The sequence below is a fragment of the Arachis stenosperma genome, chromosome 2 (assembly GCF_014773155.1).
Source record: "Arachis stenosperma cultivar V10309 chromosome 2, arast.V10309.gnm1.PFL2, whole genome shotgun sequence".
NCBI lineage: Eukaryota > Viridiplantae > Streptophyta > Magnoliopsida > Fabales > Fabaceae > Arachis > Arachis stenosperma.
Genome location: NC_080378.1, coordinates 118,722,060 through 118,746,508, shown reverse-complemented (window position 1 = coordinate 118,746,508; position 24,449 = coordinate 118,722,060). Strand labels below are relative to the sequence as shown.

At 33.9% G+C, this 24,449-nt stretch overlaps 4 protein-coding genes across 4 annotated transcripts; 3 read left to right on the top strand and 1 right to left on the bottom strand.

The window, feature by feature from the left end:
• Positions 1 to 62: 62 nt before the first annotated feature.
• LOC130960301 (uncharacterized) lies at positions 63 to 1,937 on the bottom strand. The gene is made up of 3 exons (XM_057885673.1): positions 1,507 to 1,937; positions 656 to 760; positions 63 to 551 (listed from the first exon to the last, which is right to left on the bottom strand). The coding sequence occupies exons 1-3, from the start codon at positions 1,840 to 1,842 to the stop codon at positions 240 to 242; spliced, it is 753 nt and encodes a 250-aa protein (XP_057741656.1). The 5' UTR covers positions 1,843 to 1,937; the 3' UTR covers positions 63 to 239.
• Positions 1,938 to 6,468: 4,531 nt separating this feature from the next.
• LOC130961939 (RING-H2 finger protein ATL70-like) lies at positions 6,469 to 7,501 on the top strand. The gene has a single exon (XM_057887988.1). It carries the CDS (start codon positions 6,694 to 6,696, stop codon positions 7,243 to 7,245), a length of 552 nt encoding a protein of 183 aa, XP_057743971.1. The 5' UTR covers positions 6,469 to 6,693; the 3' UTR covers positions 7,246 to 7,501.
• An 8,702-nt stretch (positions 7,502 to 16,203) lies between these two features.
• LOC130961848 (uncharacterized) lies at positions 16,204 to 18,562 on the top strand. Its single transcript, XM_057887884.1, has 4 exons — positions 16,204 to 16,410; positions 17,052 to 17,153; positions 17,551 to 17,711; positions 18,153 to 18,562. The coding sequence occupies exons 1-4, from the start codon at positions 16,317 to 16,319 to the stop codon at positions 18,270 to 18,272; spliced, it is 477 nt and encodes a 158-aa protein (XP_057743867.1). The 5' UTR covers positions 16,204 to 16,316; the 3' UTR covers positions 18,273 to 18,562.
• Positions 18,563 to 21,714: 3,152 nt separating this feature from the next.
• LOC130959705 (uncharacterized protein At5g39865) lies at positions 21,715 to 22,640 on the top strand. Its single transcript, XM_057885314.1, has one exon. The coding sequence runs from the start codon at positions 21,875 to 21,877 to the stop codon at positions 22,454 to 22,456; it is 582 nt and encodes a 193-aa protein (XP_057741297.1). The 5' UTR covers positions 21,715 to 21,874; the 3' UTR covers positions 22,457 to 22,640.
• Positions 22,641 to 24,449: the final 1,809 nt, after the last annotated feature.

The window sequence follows — 24,449 nt, the reverse complement described above, 5'->3', positions numbered from 1 at the left end:
AGCATAGTTTCCTGCAGTTAACTTCATAAGTACTGGTATAGGAATATTAGTGAAGTACTCTATTTATCCAGTATTTGAAAGTAACCTTAACCTTTGGTATACAAATTTACACGCCATTGTTCAAGATTCATACAGATATATTTAGAAGGGAATGATCAGCAAGCGTATCCAGTTGATAGAGAACCAAACTAAACATATATATTGCTACAAACGAAATGAATAAAAGAACTAAAAGGGAATTAGAAAAACTTGTCATACTGGCTAGTGAGGGAATCTCTGAGATTCGAGTAAAGGCCATAGAGTGAATACTGGCGAAGGTTTTTCACTTCATACCAAGAGTTGAGAGCTCTAAGATGTTCATCTGTGCCGGAGAATGCCAATTGTATTCCTATGCTGCAATCCACGGATCCTCCATGGCTCTTGCAGGTTGAAGTTTGCAGCGCGCAATCCTGATTGTTTAGACACACAGCTTTGGAGTTACCTGAGCACTTAGAACACCCATCTCTTTTCCAATATAAATTTTGCAGCCTGCCTTTCTGAAACTCAAGGACCTGCATAATGGCATTTCAATTGGTTTAGTGAGGATATATGATCATGGAAATCAAATAAAACCCGCAAATATTGAAAAAATAGGCCTCAAAATGAATCTTCTTACAAGAGTGAAACTGGTCACGGTGAATGAGCTGTTTGCAATAAAAGCAGGAGGAGACCTTGCCGCGTATTTCCGGCCAGCAAATGCAACCATATAGCCATAAGAATCCTGGACCGAGAAAACTAGTATGAGATCCGAGACAACAAAATCAACAACAATGCCATACAGGTCAATCCACTATAGGGCATGGTATTAGGAACCAAATGGGATCAATCAAGGAGCCACAGATATTTATGTTTTGCTTGTAACATTAGCAATGCTAGTTTGAGAATGCAGAAATCATGAAGGTGGAAAATTTAAAATCAGAAACTAATTGAAAGTGGAGTGAAACAAATATTTCGATTTTCATATTCACTCAAATTCTCAAAGCCTTACTCTCACACCATTGCTGCCTCAAACAAATGTTCAGTAATTTTCCTTCCAAATTCTCCAATTCTACAATTTTCTAGTTCTCCATATCAGAATATGCACAAGAAAAAGAACACAACAATTGCATTGTTATGAAAGCTATTCACAGTCCAAAATACTATGAAAGTAGGGTGGAAATTTTCCAACAAATTCTGCAAAAAAGGAAAAACTTTCCCTAATTGGAATTCAGTTACTTCAATCTCCAATCATACAAACTCGAAACTCAAAAATCTAAACCAACAATTCCACTATCTATATTCAAAAGCCTGAAAACTCCAAATATTGAAAATGTCAGTGATAAAATTCAATAGCAGATAAATTAACCTAAATTAAAACTTCAACCAAGCCCTAATTGAATTCAGCAAATACAGCACAAATCAGAATATCCAAAATCGAATAGTTCCGCAATTAAAACTCAAAATGGGAAAATTGAAAGAGTAACGAACCGCAACGAAGGATGAGGAATTGACGGTGAGCAGCGAGATCTCGTCAACCTTAGGTCGGAACACAGAGATCTGCGAATTCGAATTCGAGAGAGAAAGTCTCGAATCACAGGGAGACAACTGAACGTTTCCATTGAAGAACTTATCCTTCGAAGAAAACGCGATTCCCAAAGTGAAACCATCGTTTCTCTGCACTCGTGTGTCAGTACAGGGAGAATACGCTCCGTTCGTGTCTCCAGCGAATGCAGGAACTGCAGCAACAGCCAGAACCACCACTGTGATCGCCGCCGCGACCACCGACTGCGCCGGTGTCGAAGATAGTGTTCGAAGAACCGCCATGGAAGATTCTGAAAACAGACTATGCGAACCAACCAAGAAGAACGTGGAGTAAGGTTCGGTTTTGTCGCGTTTTGAGTTTAAACTTGCTTGCTGACTTGCTGTTCATTCTGTTGAAGAATTGATGTCGTTTACGTGAAGTTTTTTGCGTTTCGGGTTACTCTAACTCTAGTGACAAAAAATTCTTATTTACTTTTGCTTTTGGTCAGGGAAACCGGCCCATAGCTAGGCCCAGACCCAAACAACACATAAGATCTACCCGACCCGGCTTCAGGCTGCGTTTGAAACTGCGTTTGAAATCCTATAGTAGTGGATGGAGTGAAATGATTAAAACAAAACAAAAAAGTTTAAAACGAGAACAACTAATTACAACAAAAAGTTAGAGAGATAAGGAAATGTATAACTATAGGCATAAGTGAATTTTAACATTTTTTTTTCATTTTTTCAACGATTAATAATAAATAAAAGAAAAGTAAATCACTTACCCGATCGATCAGGTACGAGGCGCTCAACCACTGACCCGGACACACGCCTTTCATAGCTCTCCGCTACAGCTGTATAGGAAAGCTTCGAGAAATGTAGGTCTGCTCTTGCGGGACCCACCTCTGACACGGTATATAAGGGGAGGGTCCTACCCCCCAAGGTACGTCACACATATCACTTTACCCCCATTTTCTTGCCTGCATCACGACTGACTAGAGCGTCGGAGTGTCTTTGCAGGTGACACCCTCTCTCCACGCGAAGAACTCGGGACGTCGGCTACTCCATATTTGGCCCCGCAACCCGGAACCAGGCCATACCCCTATTCATCAATCCGAAGACCCCTCCGAACCGTCTGGTACCCGACCTTTGACTGGACGCACTTTGAAGTACTTGTCCTTGAACCCATGGTAAGAGTCCTCAAACAAGCCAAAAATCCTCCGACCCTGGACAGATCGGAAGGACATAAATCCTTTCCTAGCTTTCCCCTCTTTGGAAGGGTTCGTAAGGTTGAAGAGATAAAGGAAAACGTCGACAGACACTGGCAGATCTAAGTATTCACACACCATCTCGAAACAGCGGATGGAAGCCCAACTGTTCGGATGCAGCTGAGACGGCACCACGGAGACTTGGTTAAGAAGCGCCATTTAGAAAGCGGAGAAGGGGATGGGAACTTCCAATTGGGTAAACATTGCCTTGTAGAACCCAAATCCAATCAGCAACTCGGGGGCATGGAGGTTGAGTTCGTATAACTGTTCGTGGGGGGCAGGAATGAAAACGTTATAATTGGACTCATCGTCAGTCCCGCCGCACAAGTACTCGGCTTGACGGAACTCAGTCAACTCCTCCTCACCCATTTGATTTGGGGAATCCTTCACGTCAGAGGTCACCCAAGCGTACCGGTCGTAACCCACGCCTGAGGTGGAAGCTCGTGAGACGATACGAGGCATACCTACAGTAGGGGCACCACTCGGTTAGTCTATGAGGTCGGGAGTTTGGAAAAGGCCCAGAAAGTACCTTTAGCCTATTCAACAACTAAAACCAAGCATGGCCGAAGCAAATCCTGAATAAAGCCTAAAACTAAAGCCTTAGAATGGTGACCCCCCTAATGCACCTTTCTAACACTAACGTCACCTAACATACGAGTGAAATCATAAAAACAGCATGCACCCAGAACACAGACAGTGAAGGTAAAACAAATATGGGGCAAAAAGTGGAAGATGAATGCTTACCAGGATTGTTTGCGAAGACTCGAAAGGGAGTGATAAGGAGTGAATGCACAAGGATGCAGGAACCGCAACAGAAAATTTGAGAGGAAAAGATGAAAGTATGAAAGAGCTAGGCACTGAGGAGAGAATAGAAAGCGAAACTGGGGAGGCGGGACTTAGAAAACCAACACAAGAAGCGCGAAAGGCAAGGGCAAAAGAGTCTTTACTCGCAGGGTTTGAAACAACCCATTATGAGTATTAAATGCTCAACGCGAGGAACGAGGCGACGAACGGTTATTCCCAGCAACGAACAAACACGCGTGCAAGGGGCACGTCCTCTCCATGAGCAGCCGACCTGGCGACAACACACGAGAGGGGATATAACACGCCACCAATGGCCCTCACGGTCATTGCTGACGCGCTGGGGGCACTATTACGGCCTGATCCAAACATCACGCGGGCCGACCCGACCCATAGGCCACCCCGACCCGATCGGTCAGGTACGAGGCGCTCAACTACTGACCCGGACACGCGCCCTTCATAGCTCTCTGCTATAGCTGTATGGGGAAGCTTCGAGGAAGGTGAGTCTGCCCTTGCGGGACCCACCTCTGACACAGTATATAAGGGGAGGGTCCAACCCCTCTCCCAAGGTACGTCACACATATCACTTTACCCCCATTTTCTCGCCTGCATCATGATTGACTAGAGCGTCGGAGTGTTTTTCCAGGTGACACCCCCTCTCCACGCGAAGAACTCGGGACGTCAGCTACTCTATATTTGGCCCCGCAACCCGAAACCAAGCCATACCCCTACTCATCAACCCGAAGACCCATCCGAATTGCCTGGTACCCGACAAACCGAACATTATCATATACTAAAAATCAATTATAAAATTAATTATTGCATAAAATAAATATTAAAAATATATAAAATCTAAGATAATGCATATATACACAAATATATAATAATTACAATAATTAAATTTTTATACATATAATATTTTTGTTTAACATATACATCTTCGAGAAAAAAAAATAACTATATACATCCCTTACTTCTTAACTCTAAACCAAATAAAATTTCGATTAAATAAAAATATAAAAACGTCATACATTTTTTAAAACGTGAAATATTATTTTTTTATTTAAAATATATAAAAATAAATAAATTATTTTAAAAAATTTAAATGACTTATATTTTAAAAAATAAAAAATATTTTATATTAATTAATAATTTATTTATCTTTAAACTAAAAAACCAAAAATCTATTTATCGTTTTCTCTCTTAGTTTTATTGTATATCCACCATTATTGTTCGGTGAATTGAGATGTTTAACCTACACAATAATCTATGGAACTCGCTAAGCTAGCCAGCCATAAAGGAATAAATTATTGAACTCCATGAACAAGTATCCTAGTAATGCATGGAACGTGGCAATTTTCAACGTTGATTATGACAGATAAGATTTGTTAATGTCCTTTCAAGAGAAAGGTGTTAAATCAGCACACACAATTGTAATATTCAGAGAGTTGACTTGAAACACATATAACTTGTGATGATCTATAATCACACATAATTCTGCTACATGATTACATCAACATAGGCGGTTTTGAATATTATTATCAATTAATATTTTATATATAACTCTGAATCTAGCTTAAATAAGATTTAATTTGCATATACTTAATAGTTTATGATCCTATTTAGTAATATTTTCAAAAATAAATAATTATATAAATAAAAATATATCTATCTTACCATAAAATTTGTTTAGTTTTTTATTCAATTAAACCCTAAATATAAACATATATACATAATATTTCTATCTTACCTTTATTTCAACATTTTTATATTTTCATTTTGAAAAAGTAGAGAGTCATTACCTTTATTTCAACATTTTTATATTTTCATTTTAAAAAAGTTTATAGAGTCAACATGTTTATTAAAATTTGGTCAATATTTAATTAGCAAAAAAATTAAATAGTCTTATTGATAACTACAAATTACAAAATTTATTGATTCCCTAATACTTTTTTTTTAACCGAACATAGAGAGACTCAAACCCGTGAATATACAGAAACTATGTCATTTAAACTATAATTCATTGGTCATTCCTATTTCGTAATATTTTCAAAATAAATAATTATATAAATAAAAGATATCTCTATATGGGGGATGCTCCCATAAACATGCGTAAAACGCCTTTTTGTAAAGACATTTACGTGTCGAATTATTATTGGACGTATTAATGAACCGGTTATTTTTGAATTTTTTAACAAATTAGAATAAAACCGATTTTTTTTATAACAATAACAATAAACCAAATTTTTTTAAGAATTTAATTGTATTTTAAATTTTTAGGGATTTAAATGTCCGAAAAACAAAAAAGTCAGGAATATAATTGTCTTTTTATCAAAAAATTTAAAGATATTCGGTTTAAATAGTATAATTCGATCGGATCAAATCGAATCTAATAATTATAATGCAGACAATTGGATTTATTATTGTTGCTATAATAAACTGATTTTGTTCTGGTTTATTTTTATTAACCGGTTCAATAATAATGTCCAATAATAACATGACATGTGTAAACGTCTTTAAGAAAAGACATTTTTAATGTCTTTATTAAAGTGGTCTCCTCTCTATATTATCATAACATTTGTTTAGTTTTTTATTCAGTTAAACCCTAAACATAAACATATATATATTTCTATCTTAATATACAATTTAACAAATCTCTTAACACATAATGTAAACATTGAGAAAATTAGCATTGTATTCACATGCAAGTTCCTTACTATTTGTACATTCTTTCTTTACTTAATCACAAATTAATCTTTCCTTGAATCAAAAGCAAGCCCTTTTTATTTTAATTTAATTTACTTATTTATTTATTTTACAAATAAAACCTCCCCTCCCCCCCCCCCCCTCCCCTCTCTTTCATGATGAAACCGTTGACTTTTTATATGATCATCCACACACAACACCAAAATGGCCATAACTTCATTTTGCCACAAACCATAACCAACATGGCTAACAAAAACAAAACCATAGAAAAAATTTCAATTACTACCCATTATTTCATTATCCCACCACCTTTTAGTAGTTCTTCTTTTCCCTCATAATAATAATAACCAAGAGCAACAGCAAAAACAAGAACAAGATCATGAGCAACAACAACACAACTAGTGATTCTTCTTCAGGATTCCTTGGATCCAATGACATAAGTGGATTTGGCTATGGCATTGGAATCTCAATTGGGATTCTTCTACTCATCACAACAATCACACTCACCTCATACTTTTGCACAAGAACACAAGTTCCAAATAGTAACAACAGTAGGAGTAGGAGTAATCCTACTCCAGGTTCAAGGAGGAGCACCCAAGTATTCCTCGAACCGCAACACACGGTGGTCGATGTGGGACTAGATGAAGCAACAATTCTTGGGTACCCAAAGATGCTTTACTCAGAATCAAAGAAACTCAACAAGAAATCTGATGATTCAACATCAACATGTTGCTCAATTTGTCTTGGAGATTATAAGGGAAGTGATATGCTTAGAGTGTTACCAGATTGTGAACATGTTTTTCATCTAAAGTGCATAGATCCATGGTTGAGATTGCATCCAACTTGTCCTCTTTGCAGAACATCACCAATTCCAACACCACTTTCTACTCCTCTTGCTGAGGTTGTTCCATTAGCCACCAGAAGAGATTGATTCATATCATAGGTAGTTTTTTTTTTTAATTTAATTTTTTTTCTCATCATTGTCAGATTTGGCATACTAATTGCTAAAGAAGCATTTATCTCTAGAGGGTATTTTTATTTTTATTTTTTTATTTTATTTTTTTTCCTTTATAGTACTTTATTGGTTGATTCTATATTGTAAATTCTTCTTATGTAATATCTTTAGTCAGAAAAATAAAGAATTGTTGGAAATTGAAGATAAATTGTTCTACTAGAAACCAAAAGAGATTCATAGGTAGCTCTGTTTTTTTTTTTTTGTCATTTTTTTAAAGAATTTTATTGTTGATTCTATATTGTAAACTCTTGTTCTGTACCTCTCAAGTTAGAAAAGAAAATGTTGAGAATTGACATTTTCTTTCAATGTGTATAAATTCTTGCAATAATTCCTTGCTTTTTTCTTTTCTTTTGGGGCAAATTTGATGCAAACTTTAAGTTATTAAACAAAGAAACAGCAAAAAATATGGCTGGTCTAAGAATAATGTCATTGATGATGAAATGTATGTTAAATTAGTCACATTTTTTACCTAACTCTCAGAAAGAGAAATAAATGAAAAGAGATAGCCAAACTAAGACATTTTCTTTTCTTTTGCTTGCTATGCATACCTTAATTAACATCATTAAAAGCTTGTTATTAGTTTATATTTATTTTCAGCAGCCTACTCTTAATTTCAGCAGCCATACAATTCAAATAGATTTTTATTTTGTGACTTGAATTCTAATATATTTGATTTTGCTAAATTTTAACTTTATAAAGGTATCTAGTATAATATTAACTAAATTTAAAAAGTATGTAGTTTATTGGAGAGCGATAAACTCTTAAATGGAGCTTAGTACTGCGACAGATTAATTATTAACCTGCCAGGTTGGGAGATACCGTGAGAAAACAAAAAAACAAACAAAACAAAACTAAATTTAAAAAGAGAAGTTAATATATATTTTAATAAATAAAAATTGAATTTGAAAGAATATCATACATACAACTAATTGTGTATTGTCATAAAAATAAAAATAATTAATTTTTAAATTTATTATTTTATAAGTAATCTAGTTATATAAATCTGATTGAATAATTATATAAAATTCTTTTATATAGCTAATGTATCAAAATTTAATTTATAAAAAATATGTCTATATAATATTGTAATATTGTTTAACATAAAAGATCAATGTAATTTATCATTATATTTTTACAATCAACTATGCTAAATGTACATTAAAGTTAACTATTAAAATTAGTTACTAATATAAAATATTAATACATATTGAAAATAAATTAAACAACACATATATTTATACATATAAATATATTAGTATTTAGTGATTAATTTTAGTGACTGATTTTAGTGTATAACTAATATTGTTTTAATTACAATATATCGAAGAAAACTAGTTATCTACTTGATAATTGGAAAATGGTTTTCAAAACAAAATCAAAATCAATCTAATAGTAAATGAAGTTTAGAAAAATATTCATACTATAGAGGATGATGGGAGGCTTGTGCATGGGACACGGGAGAGGATTCTCTCTAACGAAGAAAAAATAGAATGGTGTTAATTGTGATCTTTTACCTTTTATTATTTTCTCTTATATTTAATTTTGATTTCACTTATAAAATTAACAGTAAGAGATCACATTGTATTTTTTCAGGTGTTGAAAAAACTGAAGAGGATTCATTTTCCAATGGGACACCCTCACACCCATTTTCCCAAATCATATGGCTATTAATTAATTAATAAGGAAAATGGAACAAGTCCAGACAAGACAGCAATATAGAAAATGAAAGTTTTGAACAATAATGAGCAACATTTATGATACCTTTCATGACCACAAACAACACATTAAGACAACCCACATAGAATGTCAAGAAAGAAACCTCCAAATGCATAAAAGAGTGCTTCATTTTCCTCTTGCAATTTAAAACTAATAACTTTTCAAAGATTGGATGGGCCGGCAGAGAATAAATCTAAATATTATGCATGTTAATTTTAGACGAAATCAAATATATAAATCAAATGATGTTATAATTAGGGTTGTGGATAAATTTAGAGACGTCTTATCATTAAAAAAAAAAGAATCATCAATATATAAAAGTAAATAAATATATACATTAGATAATATTTTAATCGAATATCCCTTTTTCATTGTATTTAGATGTTGATAAGAATCTATTTTCAATCAATAATTAAAAGACACCTTAGTAAATTTTTTTTAGAGTTTAATTTTGATATACTGATAATATAAAGTGTTTATATAATCATGCAATTATATCTGTTTTTATGAATGACTATTCACGTGATTAGTATAAAAGATAGTAATTTTTACTAATATGACATTACATAATTTTTTTTTACCAAAGATAAGAGACTCGAACCTACAACCTCTTAATTGAGTATGGGGAGACTATGTCATTTGAGCTATTACTTATTGGCATATGATATTACATAATTGAATGTACGTGTAAAATTACTTTACACTCATCGTGCATCAAAATTAAATTTATTTTTTAATGAGTTGCGAAATTGAAAACATATAAAACTGTTTAACTATTTTGTTATGGAAAAGTGAGTAAACAATGAAAATATTAAATAATGTGAATAGATATATCAGATGTTCAATTCATTAAGTGTGCGAATGGTTATTTTAATATTAAGATTTAGGCAAATAATTTAGAAATGTAATGTATTTTTATTTTATTGAGCCAATTTTAGAGTATATTATTTTTATTATTCACAAAAGTCATTATCTATCTAACAAAGTGTTTTTGTTATCCATTTTATCTTAAAATGTGCACATTATATATGTTCTACAAATGTTGTAACATGTGCACCACAAAAATAGGTAGTACATCTAAGGATGCCTTTGCTGTTAAGGCAAACACTAAATGGTACAAAATAAAGGAAAATGCACCTTTTCCACAAACAAGTAAGAAAATGATGTCTATGTTAATTGTAAGACATGCAATCATGTTTGCACATAAAGCTAGAAAAATGCTAATATATTGTCACAAACTTGAGCACTCTACAAGCATACATAAGAAATTCATTATGTAGCCACATTAATTAATTATTATAATAAATTAGCCAGAAATTATGCATTATTATATTAGCCAAAAGAAAGTGACACAATCGTGTGTACTCAAAGAATATAAGTAGAGCATGCCAAATTTTATCTTTACAAGCTACAAGGATAAGATTTATAGGTCAATGGATGCTGCCGTTAAGAAAAAAAAAAAAGAAAAATTCAGGCTTGTTGATTATTAGAATTCTAAATAAGTAACAATGACTAGTAATAAATTTATAAGGCAAAAAAAAAAAGTGAATACCCCAATTGATTTTTGATAATTATCTCGAAAAAATTATGAGATTCTAAAAAAAATGCCTAATTCAGTCTCTAATTTTTTTTAATCGATTAATCTCTGTGCAAAATAAAAAAATAACATTGATTTTTTTACATAGAAACTAATTAGTTTCATAAAAATAAAGTTCATAAATCAGGTTAAATTTTTTTTTTTGTTAAAAGTCTCGTTGTCTTTTTGAGGTAATTGTTAGAACTGTTTAAGATTTTTTTTTTCAAAAAGAAGATAAATGGAGTTGATTATTCAAGGAAAACAAATTAAACAAGTAAAGATAATTCAATTATGTATTATCCTCTATCATATAATTAACAAAAATGTTTTACCCCAATCTCCATCTTAATTAAAAATCTTACAAATATAATGAGATATAAATGTGCAACTCTTTTGCATTTTTGAACATCTTCATTAAGTTCTTTCTAAAATACATTTTCCTTTCTTAGCAAAATATTAGAACTTTTATCATCATGTGATGTGAATCCAGAAGAGCCACGTTTAACTGTTATCATGTTACATTCAATGCTACTAAGAGAAATATAGAATATGTAAATTCCATTAATATTTTAATTTAAAATTATCATTACTAATTGGATCTTTTATTGATATATATCAAAGTAATCTTTTATTATTTTTAATTGGTTTTATTAATGTAAATTATACTTATAAGTTTATTTATTAATAAAAGAGGTAATGACCAAATCAGTACCCGAAAGATTAAAACGCTGACATTGCGGTACCTGACTATTGTAAACGACAAAATGGTACCTGGTTGATTTTAAAATCTGACAAACGTATCCATAACCTGGCCGGACCTAAGCTCCGGTGAGGACAATGCTTACGTGGTCACCGGATTATGCTGACAAATCTTGTTTTAATTGAGTTGTCATTTCTAATTAATTAAATTGCTAGCCTAGGTGGAAATTAGGTTAATTGGAATTCAATTTGCCCCCAAATCATTAGCCTTTGCCCTAATCCCAAATCAACAACGCTCTCTGTTCGTTCATTCGCAGTAGGGGATCCAAGATTGGAAGATGCATTCTGCAAGGGCTCGTGGAAAATCTGCAACGCTGAGAAGGCAGCCCTCGATGCAAGCCTGCGACGTGGATGGTGCTTCGGGCATTGTGAGTAAAAGTTACGATGGCTGTTGCTTTTGTCCCCTTCCATGGTTCCGTTGAAGTCGAAGACAAGTAGCAACCCTGATAGATGGTTTCTACGCTGCCCTCTGTGGAAGGTAAGACTGGAATTGTGATGAATATGTGAGGAAGTAGAATAATATCCCTTCGTATTGTATCGTCTGTTCTTATTCATTTTTAGATTTTGATTATTCTCTGATGTTTGAACTCTTCGTGTTGTGCCAGAACACAGAAACGCGTTGCGCGTATTTCCAATGGTTGGATGAAATACAAGCGGAATGCGTGGAAGGAGAAGTTTCTTCAGAGAACAGTAATATGCTAGGCAAATCAGAACCCAAAAAGAAAGGCAGAATCAATGTTGACTGTGGGGATGGCCAGAAAATTCAAAGGATAATGATGGTACTGTCTGTGGTGAATGACATGAAAGAGAATTTGAAGAGGGTTGAGTTGTGGCTAATTTTTATGTGTATTTTGATTGGGTTAAATGTGGCTTTGACTATGTTTATGGTGGCTAAGTAGGTAGACATTGTAGATTATAATAGTATAACAGTCAGAGATTGGAATTTTGTAATCTTGTCCTCAATGTAATTGAGATAAATTAATGTATGATGTGTTCTTGTTGTGCTTTGATTGAGTTGTTGTTGTTGTGATTTGACCAAGATACATGGAGTCTGTGTAAGCCATGTCAAGTAGTTTTCTAAACATAAACTGAATAAAACACCAAAATAACATCCACTTATAACCATTAAGTATTTAGAGTAACAAAGTTCAGGCCCCAAATAAGACAACCAAAATGACACATGTTCATAGTAACTGCTACAGACCCAAGATGACAGTAACAAAACACAGAAACACTAGGTTAGCACTTACATGCCATAATGGCAGTTGGGTGCATTTTAAGTAAATCATGTCCAAAATGCAAATAACAACAAACTAAAAAATCCAAGAATCTAAACTCATTTCTTGTCATTTGTTGATGGCATTGATGGTGGTGGTCCGGATGGCTTTTTCTTCTTCAAGGATGGGGTGGGCATGAAGCCTGTGAACCTGCTTTGGGTGGCTGGGCTTGCTGCTGCCATGGTCTTCCTAGTCACAGTTGGGAGCCTAAATGGTGCTGTAGGTTGGGCCTGAAGACTGGGCCTAAGTAATGGACCTTGCGGCTGAGGCCCAACATTGGATGGAGATGCAGGAATTTGAGATCTAGGCCCAACATCAGGACTGACAAGACTAGGTTGAGCAGGGGGTGGTGGTGCAGCTGCTGCATTTTGTGCTGGAGTTGGAGTTGTTGTAGTGGCTACCATTCCTCTTCGAGTGGTGCTGCCTCTTCCTCTTGGTGGAACTGTATTGCCCCTAACAAAAGATGGTCTGCCTCTCCTCTTTGGTGCTGGTGATGATTCTGAACTAGCTGGTGGAGCACATGGGTTGGTTGCTGCTGGTATGGTGCCTACATTAGGGGCTGAAGCAGTTGTTGTAGTGTTGCCATCATTGATGTTATTCTGCATCAGTTTGTGCATTCATGGAATCAAATCTTCTATGGAGACAGATCCAACAGTTTAGTACAACAAGGTAAAATAAATCATTAACATTTACCTGATCAGGCTGAGTTTGTGGATGGTTTTGAGTGAGCTCTTCCTCATCTGCAACATGTGCAGCGTGTGCAGCCTCCATGGTCTCCTCCCAATTAGCTTCTTGCTCCCTAACTTCATCCTTATCAAGATCTGGTTCTGCAGCTGCTGTTCCACTTCCTTTGTCAGGACAAGTTCTGCTATTGTGTCCAGCCTTGCAAAAAACACATGAGTAAAGAAAAGCAGCATTAATAAAGTTACTGATAGGACATAAAAGGTAAAGTCAATACATATAAGTAATGGTTTTTGTGTTGCTCACCCTTTTGCAGGTTTGGCATGTTATATGTCCATATCTTCTCTTGGCCTTGTATTGGCTGCCAGAACTTTGCTCAGTACTATCCTTTCTTCTCTTCTTTGTAGGTCTGCCAATAGGCCTCTTGTATGGAGGGGGCAGACATGGCAGCCCTTCGTGATGCTCCCAGTACTCCTGACTCGGTATGCTATTAATGTGAAACATATAAGTCCTATTATAAGCCTCGATAGTGAGTTTGTGATTGACATAGTCTTCAGGATTCTCATTCTTTCTTTGGATTGCTGCAATCCCATGACAGCATGGTAGTCCAGTGAGCTGCCATTTTCTGCATGAGCATGTCCTCTCTCGTGTATTGACTCTGAGTCTATGCTGCCATTTTGTTACTTCAAACTGATTGTGCTCATCATCACCACACCATTGTGCTTCGTCATCAGTTGCAGGGGGGCTACAGAGTTCTTTCGATTCATATTGGTACATCTCATGTTCACTATCACCATCTTCTCTATTCGGGTTAGGCACCTCTACCCTTGGTGCTTCATCCTCCTTTCCAGGTACAATTCTTTGCCCAGATGGTTGAGGCCTTGGATGATTTCTCCTTGCATTGTCCCTCCCACTAGTTTGTGTTACATTATCTGCTGCAAAGTCAGTTGAGATACATGAGAATTGAAGCAATTCCTATTCACATATATTCTAACTAGAAAAAAAACTAATTTACCTGTTGGATTTTCTGTAACAGGTTCCTATGCCCTTTCCTCATCCACGTAAGGTTCTCGAAATTCAGAACCTCCATTGAGACCAGCAACATCATCAGCATTGGTCTCCTCTGTGGGTTCATTTCCAGCTTCAGCTTCTCCATGGTTACTCTCATTTACACCCTCATTCTCGGCAGCTCTTCTTTCTCGGGGTAAACCACTAGGGGCTGGTCTTGGATGTCTTTCTAACCTTCTTAGCAGGTTTCTCAGGAGCTGATGCTCCTTCAGTGTCTTTCTCAGCATTCCCGTCATTTGCAGCTTCTTCCCCTGCACCACTCTCACCTTTGTTCGACTCGTTAACATCAACAGTGACCTCATTTACATCATTCATATTCTCCTTCACAGCCACACTTAACACCATCTCCAATTCATTAACCTCACCACTGGTCTCATTCACACCTTCATTCTCCTTCTCATTAGCACGACCCTCAACCTTATTAGTAACTTCATCCTCCTTGACACTATCACTATCTGGATTGACTTCAACCACACTATCACTACTACCATCAGAAAAGACTTCTTCATCTATGATTTCAGGGTTTGCGTCAATGGGGTGATCAAAATAAAGGTGTACAGTGTTGTCATTCTTCATCGCACTCTCACACATTCTCATGACTTCAGCATCTGTCCTAAGCACTCTCAGACCCTTACCTAACTCTAAACCAGGTTCTAGCCAGTACACCTCATTGTATCCAGGGTAACCCAAGTCCAAAAATAAACCCTCAACAAAGAACAAATTACATGTCTCCACATTCACCCTGTGTATCTCAGTTACTAAACCCCCGTCGTATATCACATTACCATCAACACCCCTTTTCAAGGCACCCATGTGATGATAAACAAAGGTAACTAGACGATCCATCTAAAAAATCGTAGAGGGAAGATACAATGAATAAAACAATCAACATGATAATAATGCTGTCGACAGAAGGCACGTAAATGAGAGGATGGAGTTAAGGTGAACTTACCTCTACGTAGCGTTCTTCCTTGCGAAGACTGGGGTTGCGATGATGCCACTACCAACCCCTCCCTGTTGACGCTACGACTTCAACAATGTCTCTCAAATCCTCTTCGTTCTTCTTCGCGCCAAGTAACCAAGGCAACGTCTCTCCCTCTATACGTGACCTTTGAGTTTTACTCTTAGTGAAACACTAAGTCACAGTAACTCACCCAGCAGTAACAACACTTGTTGATTTGGGATTAGGGCAAAGGCTAATGATTTGGGGGCAAATTGAATTCCAATTAACCTAATTTCCACATAGGCTAGCAATTTAATTAATTAGAAATGACAACTCAATTAAAACAAGATTTGTCAGCATAATCCGGTGACCACGTAAGCATTGTCCTCACCGGAGCTTAGGTCCGGCCAGGTTATGGATACGTTTGTCAGATTTTAAAATCAACCAGGTACCATTTTGTCGTTTACAATAGTCAAGTACCGCAATGTCAGCGTTTTAATCTTTCGGGTACTGATTTGGTCATTACCTCTTAATAAAATATAAAGAATATAATTTATTATGCAATATTAATACTTTATTCTTTTTATTTTTATTTATTAATTAAATTATTTTATAATTAATGAGAAAATAGATTTAAAAAAATCATAAGATATTAAAAAAACATTATAAACCTTAATGGAAAATTTTTAAAAATTCATAATAAACATCTATAAAAAGACATTTTTTAATTTTCTTTTCTAAAACTGAAAAAAAATTCTAAAAAATCCTAGAACAATAATATAATTTATTTTTAAATATATCTATCTTTTTGAAAGTTTAAATAAAGAAAAAAATAGATTCCTTTAAGAGGTTAACTAGAATAAGCAAACCCAGCTTGTCAATGAAATAAAACACACACTGTTACGATCATTCTCCAATCTTCTTCTTCTTCTTCATTCTTCATTTCAAAGCAACAACCTTTAATTCAATGGAGACCCAAATGTTCTTAAAGTTCATATTTTTCTCTTCAACGCTGTTTCTTCTCTGCGCATTCGCCACCGCCACCGACGTTCAATATTGCAGTGCGGTTTCTCTCCTTAAACCCTCTTTTAATTTTTCGGTTACTTTCTGCTTTGATCTCATAAAGCTCTCGTTTTTAACGTTTTTGTGTTATCTACTTGCCTGAATATTTTATGGGCAACTATCAAAATTTGAACTTTGCCTAAAAAATTGTAGCTTCTGTTGATTAAACAATTGACTTATGTGCATAGAAATTATTATCATTATTATTACACAGCTAGAAAAATAGCATTTATGACCCTCCAGCAGTGTTTCACTATTATTATTCATTCATTCATTATTAGGTTCCATCGATCATCATACCTGGATATTATATTATAAATTATATATGTGCTTATCTTATCTGTTCTGTGGCTTAGGTTCTAATCAATCAGGCAAAAAAAAAAGGAAAAAAAATCTATTTAATCTCAAAGGTGACCGTTGAAGAGCATTTTTTTGAATGTACAATTAGAGTTGAATTTGAATTGAGTTCAAGTTGCTTGAATAATCAGCTATGCTAAGTGGAATTAGCAATTTAATGTTAAAATAATCATAATGTAGATTAGCTTGTTTGTTGTTTAAGTTTTCTAAGATGCGAAATGTTTTGTTGTATATTCTTGTTATTGACCATTATATTATTTAATATTTATCTGTGTTTTGACAGATAAGAAAGCTGACTATGATGTTGAGGTCAAAGGAGTTGAAATAATCCCTAATCCAGTTACTAGAGGCCAACCTGCTACATTCAGCATTGCTGCTACTACAGGTGCTCTTTAACTTGGTGTTTCTCTACGATTAGGGTAATTAGAAATTTGTTGATTATAATTTATTCATGATTTTGAACAATGCTGTGATGCAGTGAGATGAACTAAGATAATCCAATGATATTGATCTTCCCATAACTTAGCATGGATAACTTATATAATTCTATTGTTTACTTACACCATTGGATCATCTTGGTGCACCAAACACCAAGTTCAATTCGGTGTTTTTGAGTTATTTTCGTAATTCGTATGCTTAGTCTGAGAATGGTAAATAGTATCATTTGGAAATCTGAATGGTAGTGTAGTATAGTGATCACATTCTAGGTAGGGATAAATGTGATTTTGATGATTGAAAACAGTTAGCTTGGTTTTCTCAAATTCAAGCATTTCATGACTCAGGTCAAGAGTTATCTGGAGGGAAAATAATCATTGATGTCTCATATTTTGGATGGCACATACATAGTGAGACTCATGACCTTTGTGGAGAAACGACTTGCCCCATCTCGATTGGTGATTTTGTGATCGCTCATTCGCAGGTTTTACCAGGATACACTCCACCTGTAAGTTCAATATTTTGTTCTCTTTCCTTGAAGAGGTTGTGAGAAGGCTTTTGTTCTTTCATGATTTCTGTTTCTAGATTTTATGAAAAAAAGAGTTAAAATATTGAAAAACATTCATATTTTTCATTTTTTATCTTTTTTTTTTACCGCCCACAAAATCTTAAAGTTAGAAGACTTTGGAAATAAAAACAAAAGAAAATAGAAAGCAAATTTTCCCTTTCCCAAATCCTGAAATTAAAAAACATTGAAATGAAAACAAGAAAAGAAAATAGAAACTACTTTCTAAACTTCTATATCTATTCGAAGTTGGGTGGAAAACCATATTTTTTTTTTGTTAATGACATGTAGACTTCTTCATATGGAAATCCATAGTGTAATTATATGGTGCTGCCTCCTTTAGTTTTACTAAAAGTCTATCTCTTCCTTTATCTATTTTTGCAGGGTTCATACACTCTGAAGATGAGGATTTATGATGGAGGAAAACATGAGCTGAGCTGTATAACATTTGGTTTTGATATTGGGGTTGGTTCCTCTTCCTCTTCCTCTATCGCCGATAGCTAATTGGACTGAAGCATCGGTTGTGAAATCTGATGCTTAGATCCAAATGCATTACTTGTACAAACTCTAAAATACCCTCTTAGTAGTTAGCTTCTTGAACTACAATCCATCATGAGTAGAATGTGGATTAACAATCATGAAGTATGCCTTGTACAGGTTGAGACCTGTTATTAATATCCTAAGATATGCGATTCAAATCGCACTATTTTCCCCTCATCTTTTTGTATATTCTGACCAAGCTAAGAGATCTATATATCTATTCTGCCTATGATTTGAAGATCATAATGTAGTTTAATGGTGTATAACTGTATATCCCTTTCTTTCACATGCATTTAGTTTAACAACTTGTGCCTTCTTCATTCATTTCATCCTTTTTTTTTTTGTATGTGCTATAGAAGCTAGCACTTGCACAATACATTTACTCTACTTGTCCCTGTAGTTTTATACTCCATCCATTCCAATCTACTTGTCCCTGTAGTTTTATACTCCATCCATTCTCTTTTATTGGTTACTATCATTGTTATATTTTAGTACATTCCAAGATTAATATGTCTAGATATAGTTTATGACTTGTACTAACACAATGACAGCAACAAATAAAAGAAAATGGATGGAGTAGTAGTATAAATCCGTAGGAAAGTGGCAATTGTTTTAGGGGTATAATTTTCTTGGCAGACAAAAGATGTGCTTTCTAGAATGAAGATATGATATAGGATGCAATATTTAGTGCTTTTCCTTTGATGCTTTGCATGCAACAATCTTTTTGAGTCCGGCAACTTTATGTGCATGGTGAGTGCATATGATTGTGCTTGGGATTGATTGTTTGGTGTGTTTCTAGCGAAAAAGATCACTCATGTAGGGGATGAAATGGAGAGAATGATTTTTCAGTCAAAAGTTGCAAAGTTAAATGTAAGTGGGAAATTCTAAGTAACCTTGAAAATGTGGATAAGTTTGAAATTTATTTTAGGATAAAGTATTATTTTGTTCTCCAACATTTGAGACAAATTCTAATTTAGTCTCTAACATTTTAAACGTTCTATTTCTATCTCAAAAAATTTCAAATGCCTTCAACGTTGTCCTATCGTTAAAATTTAACACAAATAGTTAACAAAGTGAGTTAAATCATACGTAAAGTTAAAAGTTTTAAGTATCTTGGGTGCATCATACAGGATAATGGAGAGATTGAACAGGATGTAAATCATAGGATCCAAGCAGGTTGGTCAAAATGGCGGAGTGCATCTGGTTTTATATGCGACAAAAAAGTGCCTTTAAAACTTAAAGGTAAATTCTATCGCACCGCTATAAGACCGGTTATGCTGTATGGTACGGAGTGTTGGGCGGCTAAAGGGGAGCACGAACATAAGCTGAGTGTGGCAGAGATGAAGATGTTGAGATGGATGAGTGGTCATACGCGATTTGATAAAATAAGGAATGAAGATACAAGGGAGAGAGTTGGAGTAGCACCCATTGTGGAAAAGATGGTTGAATCGCGTCTCAGGTGGTTTGGACATGTGGGAAGAAGACCGATAGAACATCCAGTCAGGAGGGTGGATGAGATGGAAGATGGACAAAGAGCGAAAGGCAGAGGAAGACCTAAGAAGACCATCCGTGAGGTGGTCAAACGAGATCTACATGTAAACGGTCTCTCTGTAGACATGATACATGACAGAGCACAATGACGTCTTTGATTCATGTAGCCGACCCCACTTAGTGGGACAAGGCTTTGTTGTTGTTGTTGTTGTTGTTGTAGTTAACAAAGTGAGTGATGTAAATGTTATTGTTAACTCATATTTTCTTTTGTATGTTGGAAAAATATAACTAAAATTTTCTTATAATACTTCTTCTAAATCTCTTTCTTGTAAATAAACTCCGAATAGCTTTTACGTTAGTGACTGTTGGAGGGTTGATTTTACTTACGTACTAAAATCAAACGTTATTAACGTTTCAATATGTTAATTATTCATATTGAATTTAACAGTAGGATAATATTAAACTCGTTTGAAACTTTTTGGAATTAACATAAGATGTTTATAACTTTTTAGAATTGAAATAGGACGATTGAAACGTTAGGGATGAAATTAAGATTTATTCCAAACATTAGAACCAAAATAATACTTTACAATTTATTCTATCATAAGTTGAAAACAAACCACTAGAAAGTATATTACATGAGGGTAATGGGTACCAACATTTCAATCACTTCAAATTGGAAACTTGACTTGAATGTATGTGAAAAAAATATTGTAAATGATGCATTTCATGATTAGTTATTTGATTTAATTCTACTCTTGATAAGCATGTTTATGAGTATTCTCTTCTCATTTGTTGCAAATCAAAACATTATAAAAAATATTTGTAAACACTCAATTTTGCATTTTTGTTTACATTACTCTATCATCATTAAATTTAGTGTGATTTTCACTTTTATATTTAAATTTTTACTTTTCATCATTAATTAAGTTTGGTATCCATAGGGGACCAAAAAAAAGGGGGGACAAATATCATGTACAAGGATTGTGATTAGTGAGTTCAATGTAAATATATGAGGACAACTTGGTTTCACTAGGTAATATTTAGGTCAAGGGCCCCCCCTAAAAAGTAATGTAGGTACCAAACCAAGTGAACCATATGGTTATAATTGAGATTAAGGCTGGCAATTAGGTATACTTCCACATCAACTAAGTAAATGATGTAAATTTTAGCCCATTACATTGTCTTGTAGCTGATAAATATCCATCATTGTTCATAGTCATACCATGATTGAGGCACTGTATGGTAGGTAATGAGTCAGTGCACTCCAAAACAGATAATGAGTGTGGGGACTTAACCCTATCCCCCAAAACATGGAGTAGTCATTCAAATCTTGCTAAAGAAATACTTTGTGTATTCTTTTTTGTTAGTTCATCTCATTGTGTTGGTACTTGGTATATATTTATTTACAGTTAAATGAGTTCAATTTTAATGCGCTGATAGTGTAATACGTTTTACATAATCATTTAATTACATCCATTTGTTTAGATGACCATTCGTGCACTCAATGTAATAGTTATTTTTGCTAATATAAATTCAATAATTAGATGCATGCGTAAAACTATTTTATACTGACAATGCATCAAAATTAAATTTAATATTATATAACATATTTTATATGAATTTCATACTTCATTTAATAGTTGAGAAATATATGTCCGCTTAGTATAAGAAAAATAGATTAGTAATAAAGCATCCCCAACATATCACACCTTAGCTTTCATTTTCCACTTTGTAGGCTTGTAAAACTTAGAAAAGAGAAACTCTCCTAAATCCTAATCAAACCTTGTTGTCCTCTATTCATTCATTTCTTCTCTTTTTTTCATCAATCCATAAGTAGGTAGAAAAATATCACAAGTTACTCAACAATGAAAAGAGTGCTTCATAGAGAACTTAAAACCATTCCAAGCATAAACAACTTGAAAGAAAGTCTATTAGTTCTTCAGCTCAACCACCACTCAGATGATGAATTCTTCATCAAGAAATGTTCAACTCCACCACCACCACCACTCTATGATGATCAATACCTCAGTAATGGGGATGAGAATGATCAGCATTTTGAGGAGCAACAAGAAATGGAGGATGTCACAACCAACATAAAGAATAAAGGGTTTGAAAGAGTGCAAAAAGTTGCATGCAACAAAGAATATCCATCTCTAACAGATTTTGAAGAGATGAATCCACCAAATGGAAGAAGCCAAGAAGTGATTCTCTACACAACAAGCTTGAGAGGTATAAGGAAAACATTTCAAGATTGTAGCACAATCAAATTCTTGTTGAGAAGCTTTAGGGTAATCTACCATGAAAGGGATGTATCCCTACACCTTGAATATAGAGAAGAACTATGTAAGATCTTGGGTGGAAAAGTGTTACCTCCTAAGCTTTTCATTAATGGTAGGTACATAGGAGGAGTTGATGAAGTTATAGGGTTGCATGAGAATGGTTGGCTTGGGAAGCTTCTAGAAGGAACACCAATTGAGTTTGGTGGAGGCCATTGCAATGGATGTGCATGCATGAGGTTTGCTATTTGCTCTAATTGTAATGGTAGTTGCAAGGTCTTCACCAAGAATAATGGGGACAATAACAATGGTGAATTGTTCATTAGATGTGCTGAATGCAATGAGAATGGACTTGTCAAATGCCCAATTTGCTGCTAGAAATTTGATCCAAACAAACAAGAGCAAATTACTATTATAAATGATAAATTACTACCAGAATCACGCAAGTTATCGACAGATTTATAAACATAAGATAAGTCGATATATCGCATGTTTCTGGTAGTAAGCTTTAGTGCAACTCCAAGGCAAATGTCTCATGCATTGAGCTGTCTTTTTTTGTTTCTAATACTAAGTTTCTATGATCCCTCTTCTTTGTGGAACATATTTATTTTTCTTCTGTCTTGGTTCAAATGTAACCTAATTTATCATCTGATATAATTGTCCTATAGATGTAAGAACTACAAGAAGATGCATGCTAGTCCTCAGAATCTAATAATAAACAAGTTAGTTAGTTATGATTAGTTTCTAGATATTGATATTAAATGGAAATTTGTGCTAAATGTTTCAATGGGAAAATAAATTATAAATATAGGAAAAGAATCTATGGATTTTGAAACAGAAATTTGTGTAGCTATTATTATTACTGTCCTTGTACACATCAAAAAGAAAAAAAAAAGGAGTTAGATGGAGTCTGAAAAGTGAAAGCACAAAATGTGGTCATATAAAGGAGTAAAGGGTAAGGATGATCAAAACAGAAGCAAAGAGAAATTATTCTGTGGCCATAATTAGCTATATCTTCTGATTGCTGCAGCATGCACTACTTGCCTTTGTTTATTTAGAATTTAGAAAATAAAATTTTGGAAAAATATATGTATTGATTTGTATAAGTAAAGGTCATCATATATATAAAAATAATGGTGGGGACTTTTTAAAGAAATATAGTCTTTAATTTACATTTGAGTTTCCATTTTCAGAATATAGCTTTTGTTCTGTTTTCTAAAGTGCTGGTTGGTTGAGATGATAAACAATAATCTTTGAACATGAATAGAAAGCACAAGTTTAATTAAGGAAAAGTATAGGAAAGCATTTCCACCTTTCTCCTTCCAAGTTTGAAATTTAATTTTTTGTTGAATTTGCATCTATCTTCATTCATATCTCATCATCTTAAAAAATCTCTTATGTAATATTGCTTAATCTTAGAGGATTTCAGAACCTACTAATAATCATAACAATGTGATAAACACCTAATGATATCATTAGGAAGTGGAAATATTAGCCAAATGATTTTGATATCAAGTTCTGATGCAAAAAGGATATCAGACATATGAAACTAACCAATGCAAACAAAATGAGTGGCATATTTTTATAATACCATACCCTGATTTAATTAGTGGTTAATTATTGCATAATGCAGACAAATGATAATTGACACATACAAAACAAATCCACATGGTTTATCTTTTCATCAGAGTTAAAATAATGGACAAGGAAAGTAAATTTAACCCCTAAGGGAAAAACATTTTACTGTTTTTCACTTGAATTACAGCTGTAAAAGAAAATCTATAATGGGAATCTGTGGTTTTTTTTTTCATTAAAATAATTGCTAGATAGCCTTCATTATTAAAGATGAACATGTTTAATAGTGGTAAGGTTAATATTTGTGTGAAAATGTTTGGTAACCAAAATATATTAACTAAAAACAGTCAGAATTTATTTTATTTAATATTTATTAATTATTATAATAATTAATAAATATTAAATAAAATAAATATTAATTTTTTTTGTCTCCTAATATTATCGATATTTCTGTTTAAATATACTTTAGAGGAATAACAAGTATTCATATTCACATCTTTTAAGCCACTAAGAGCAAATTAATAGTAAAGGATTTGGATAATTTATGAGTTCATAGATTTTTTTATCATCTTGTTATTGATGTTTTATAAAATTATTCTCTCTCGCCTTCTATTAAATATTAAGAGAAATATTAGATCCTCAACAAATTTTTCTTTATTTTTACTTTGCATTTGAATCATCATTAGCCGATTTTCCATTTTTCTTTTACTAAAAATGTCAATCCCTGACATTATCCAAATATTAATAAGCACAATATGAAGTTTATTAAGTATCTTATGATTATTGAATAGAAAAG

Coding starts and splice junctions, on each gene's coding strand:
- LOC130960301 (XM_057885673.1), bottom strand. CDS start 1,842: ATGGCGGTTCTTCGAACACTATCTTCGACACCGGCGCAGTCGGTGGTC. Junction 761..1,506: donor ATTCCTCATCCTTCGTTGCG/GTTCGTTACTCT, acceptor TTCTCGGTCCAG/GATTCTTATGGCTATATGGT. Junction 552..655: donor CCGTGACCAGTTTCACTCTT/GTAAGAAGATTC, acceptor GCCATTATGCAG/GTCCTTGAGTTTCAGAAAGG.
- LOC130961939 (XM_057887988.1), top strand. CDS start 6,694: ATGAGCAACAACAACACAACTAGTGATTCTTCTTCAGGATTCCTTGGA.
- LOC130961848 (XM_057887884.1), top strand. CDS start 16,317: ATGGAGACCCAAATGTTCTTAAAGTTCATATTTTTCTCTTCAACGCTG. Junction 16,411..17,051: donor CACCGACGTTCAATATTGCA/GTGCGGTTTCTC, acceptor GTGTTTTGACAG/ATAAGAAAGCTGACTATGAT. Junction 17,712..18,152: donor TACCAGGATACACTCCACCT/GTAAGTTCAATA, acceptor CTATTTTTGCAG/GGTTCATACACTCTGAAGAT.
- LOC130959705 (XM_057885314.1), top strand. CDS start 21,875: ATGGAGGATGTCACAACCAACATAAAGAATAAAGGGTTTGAAAGAGTG.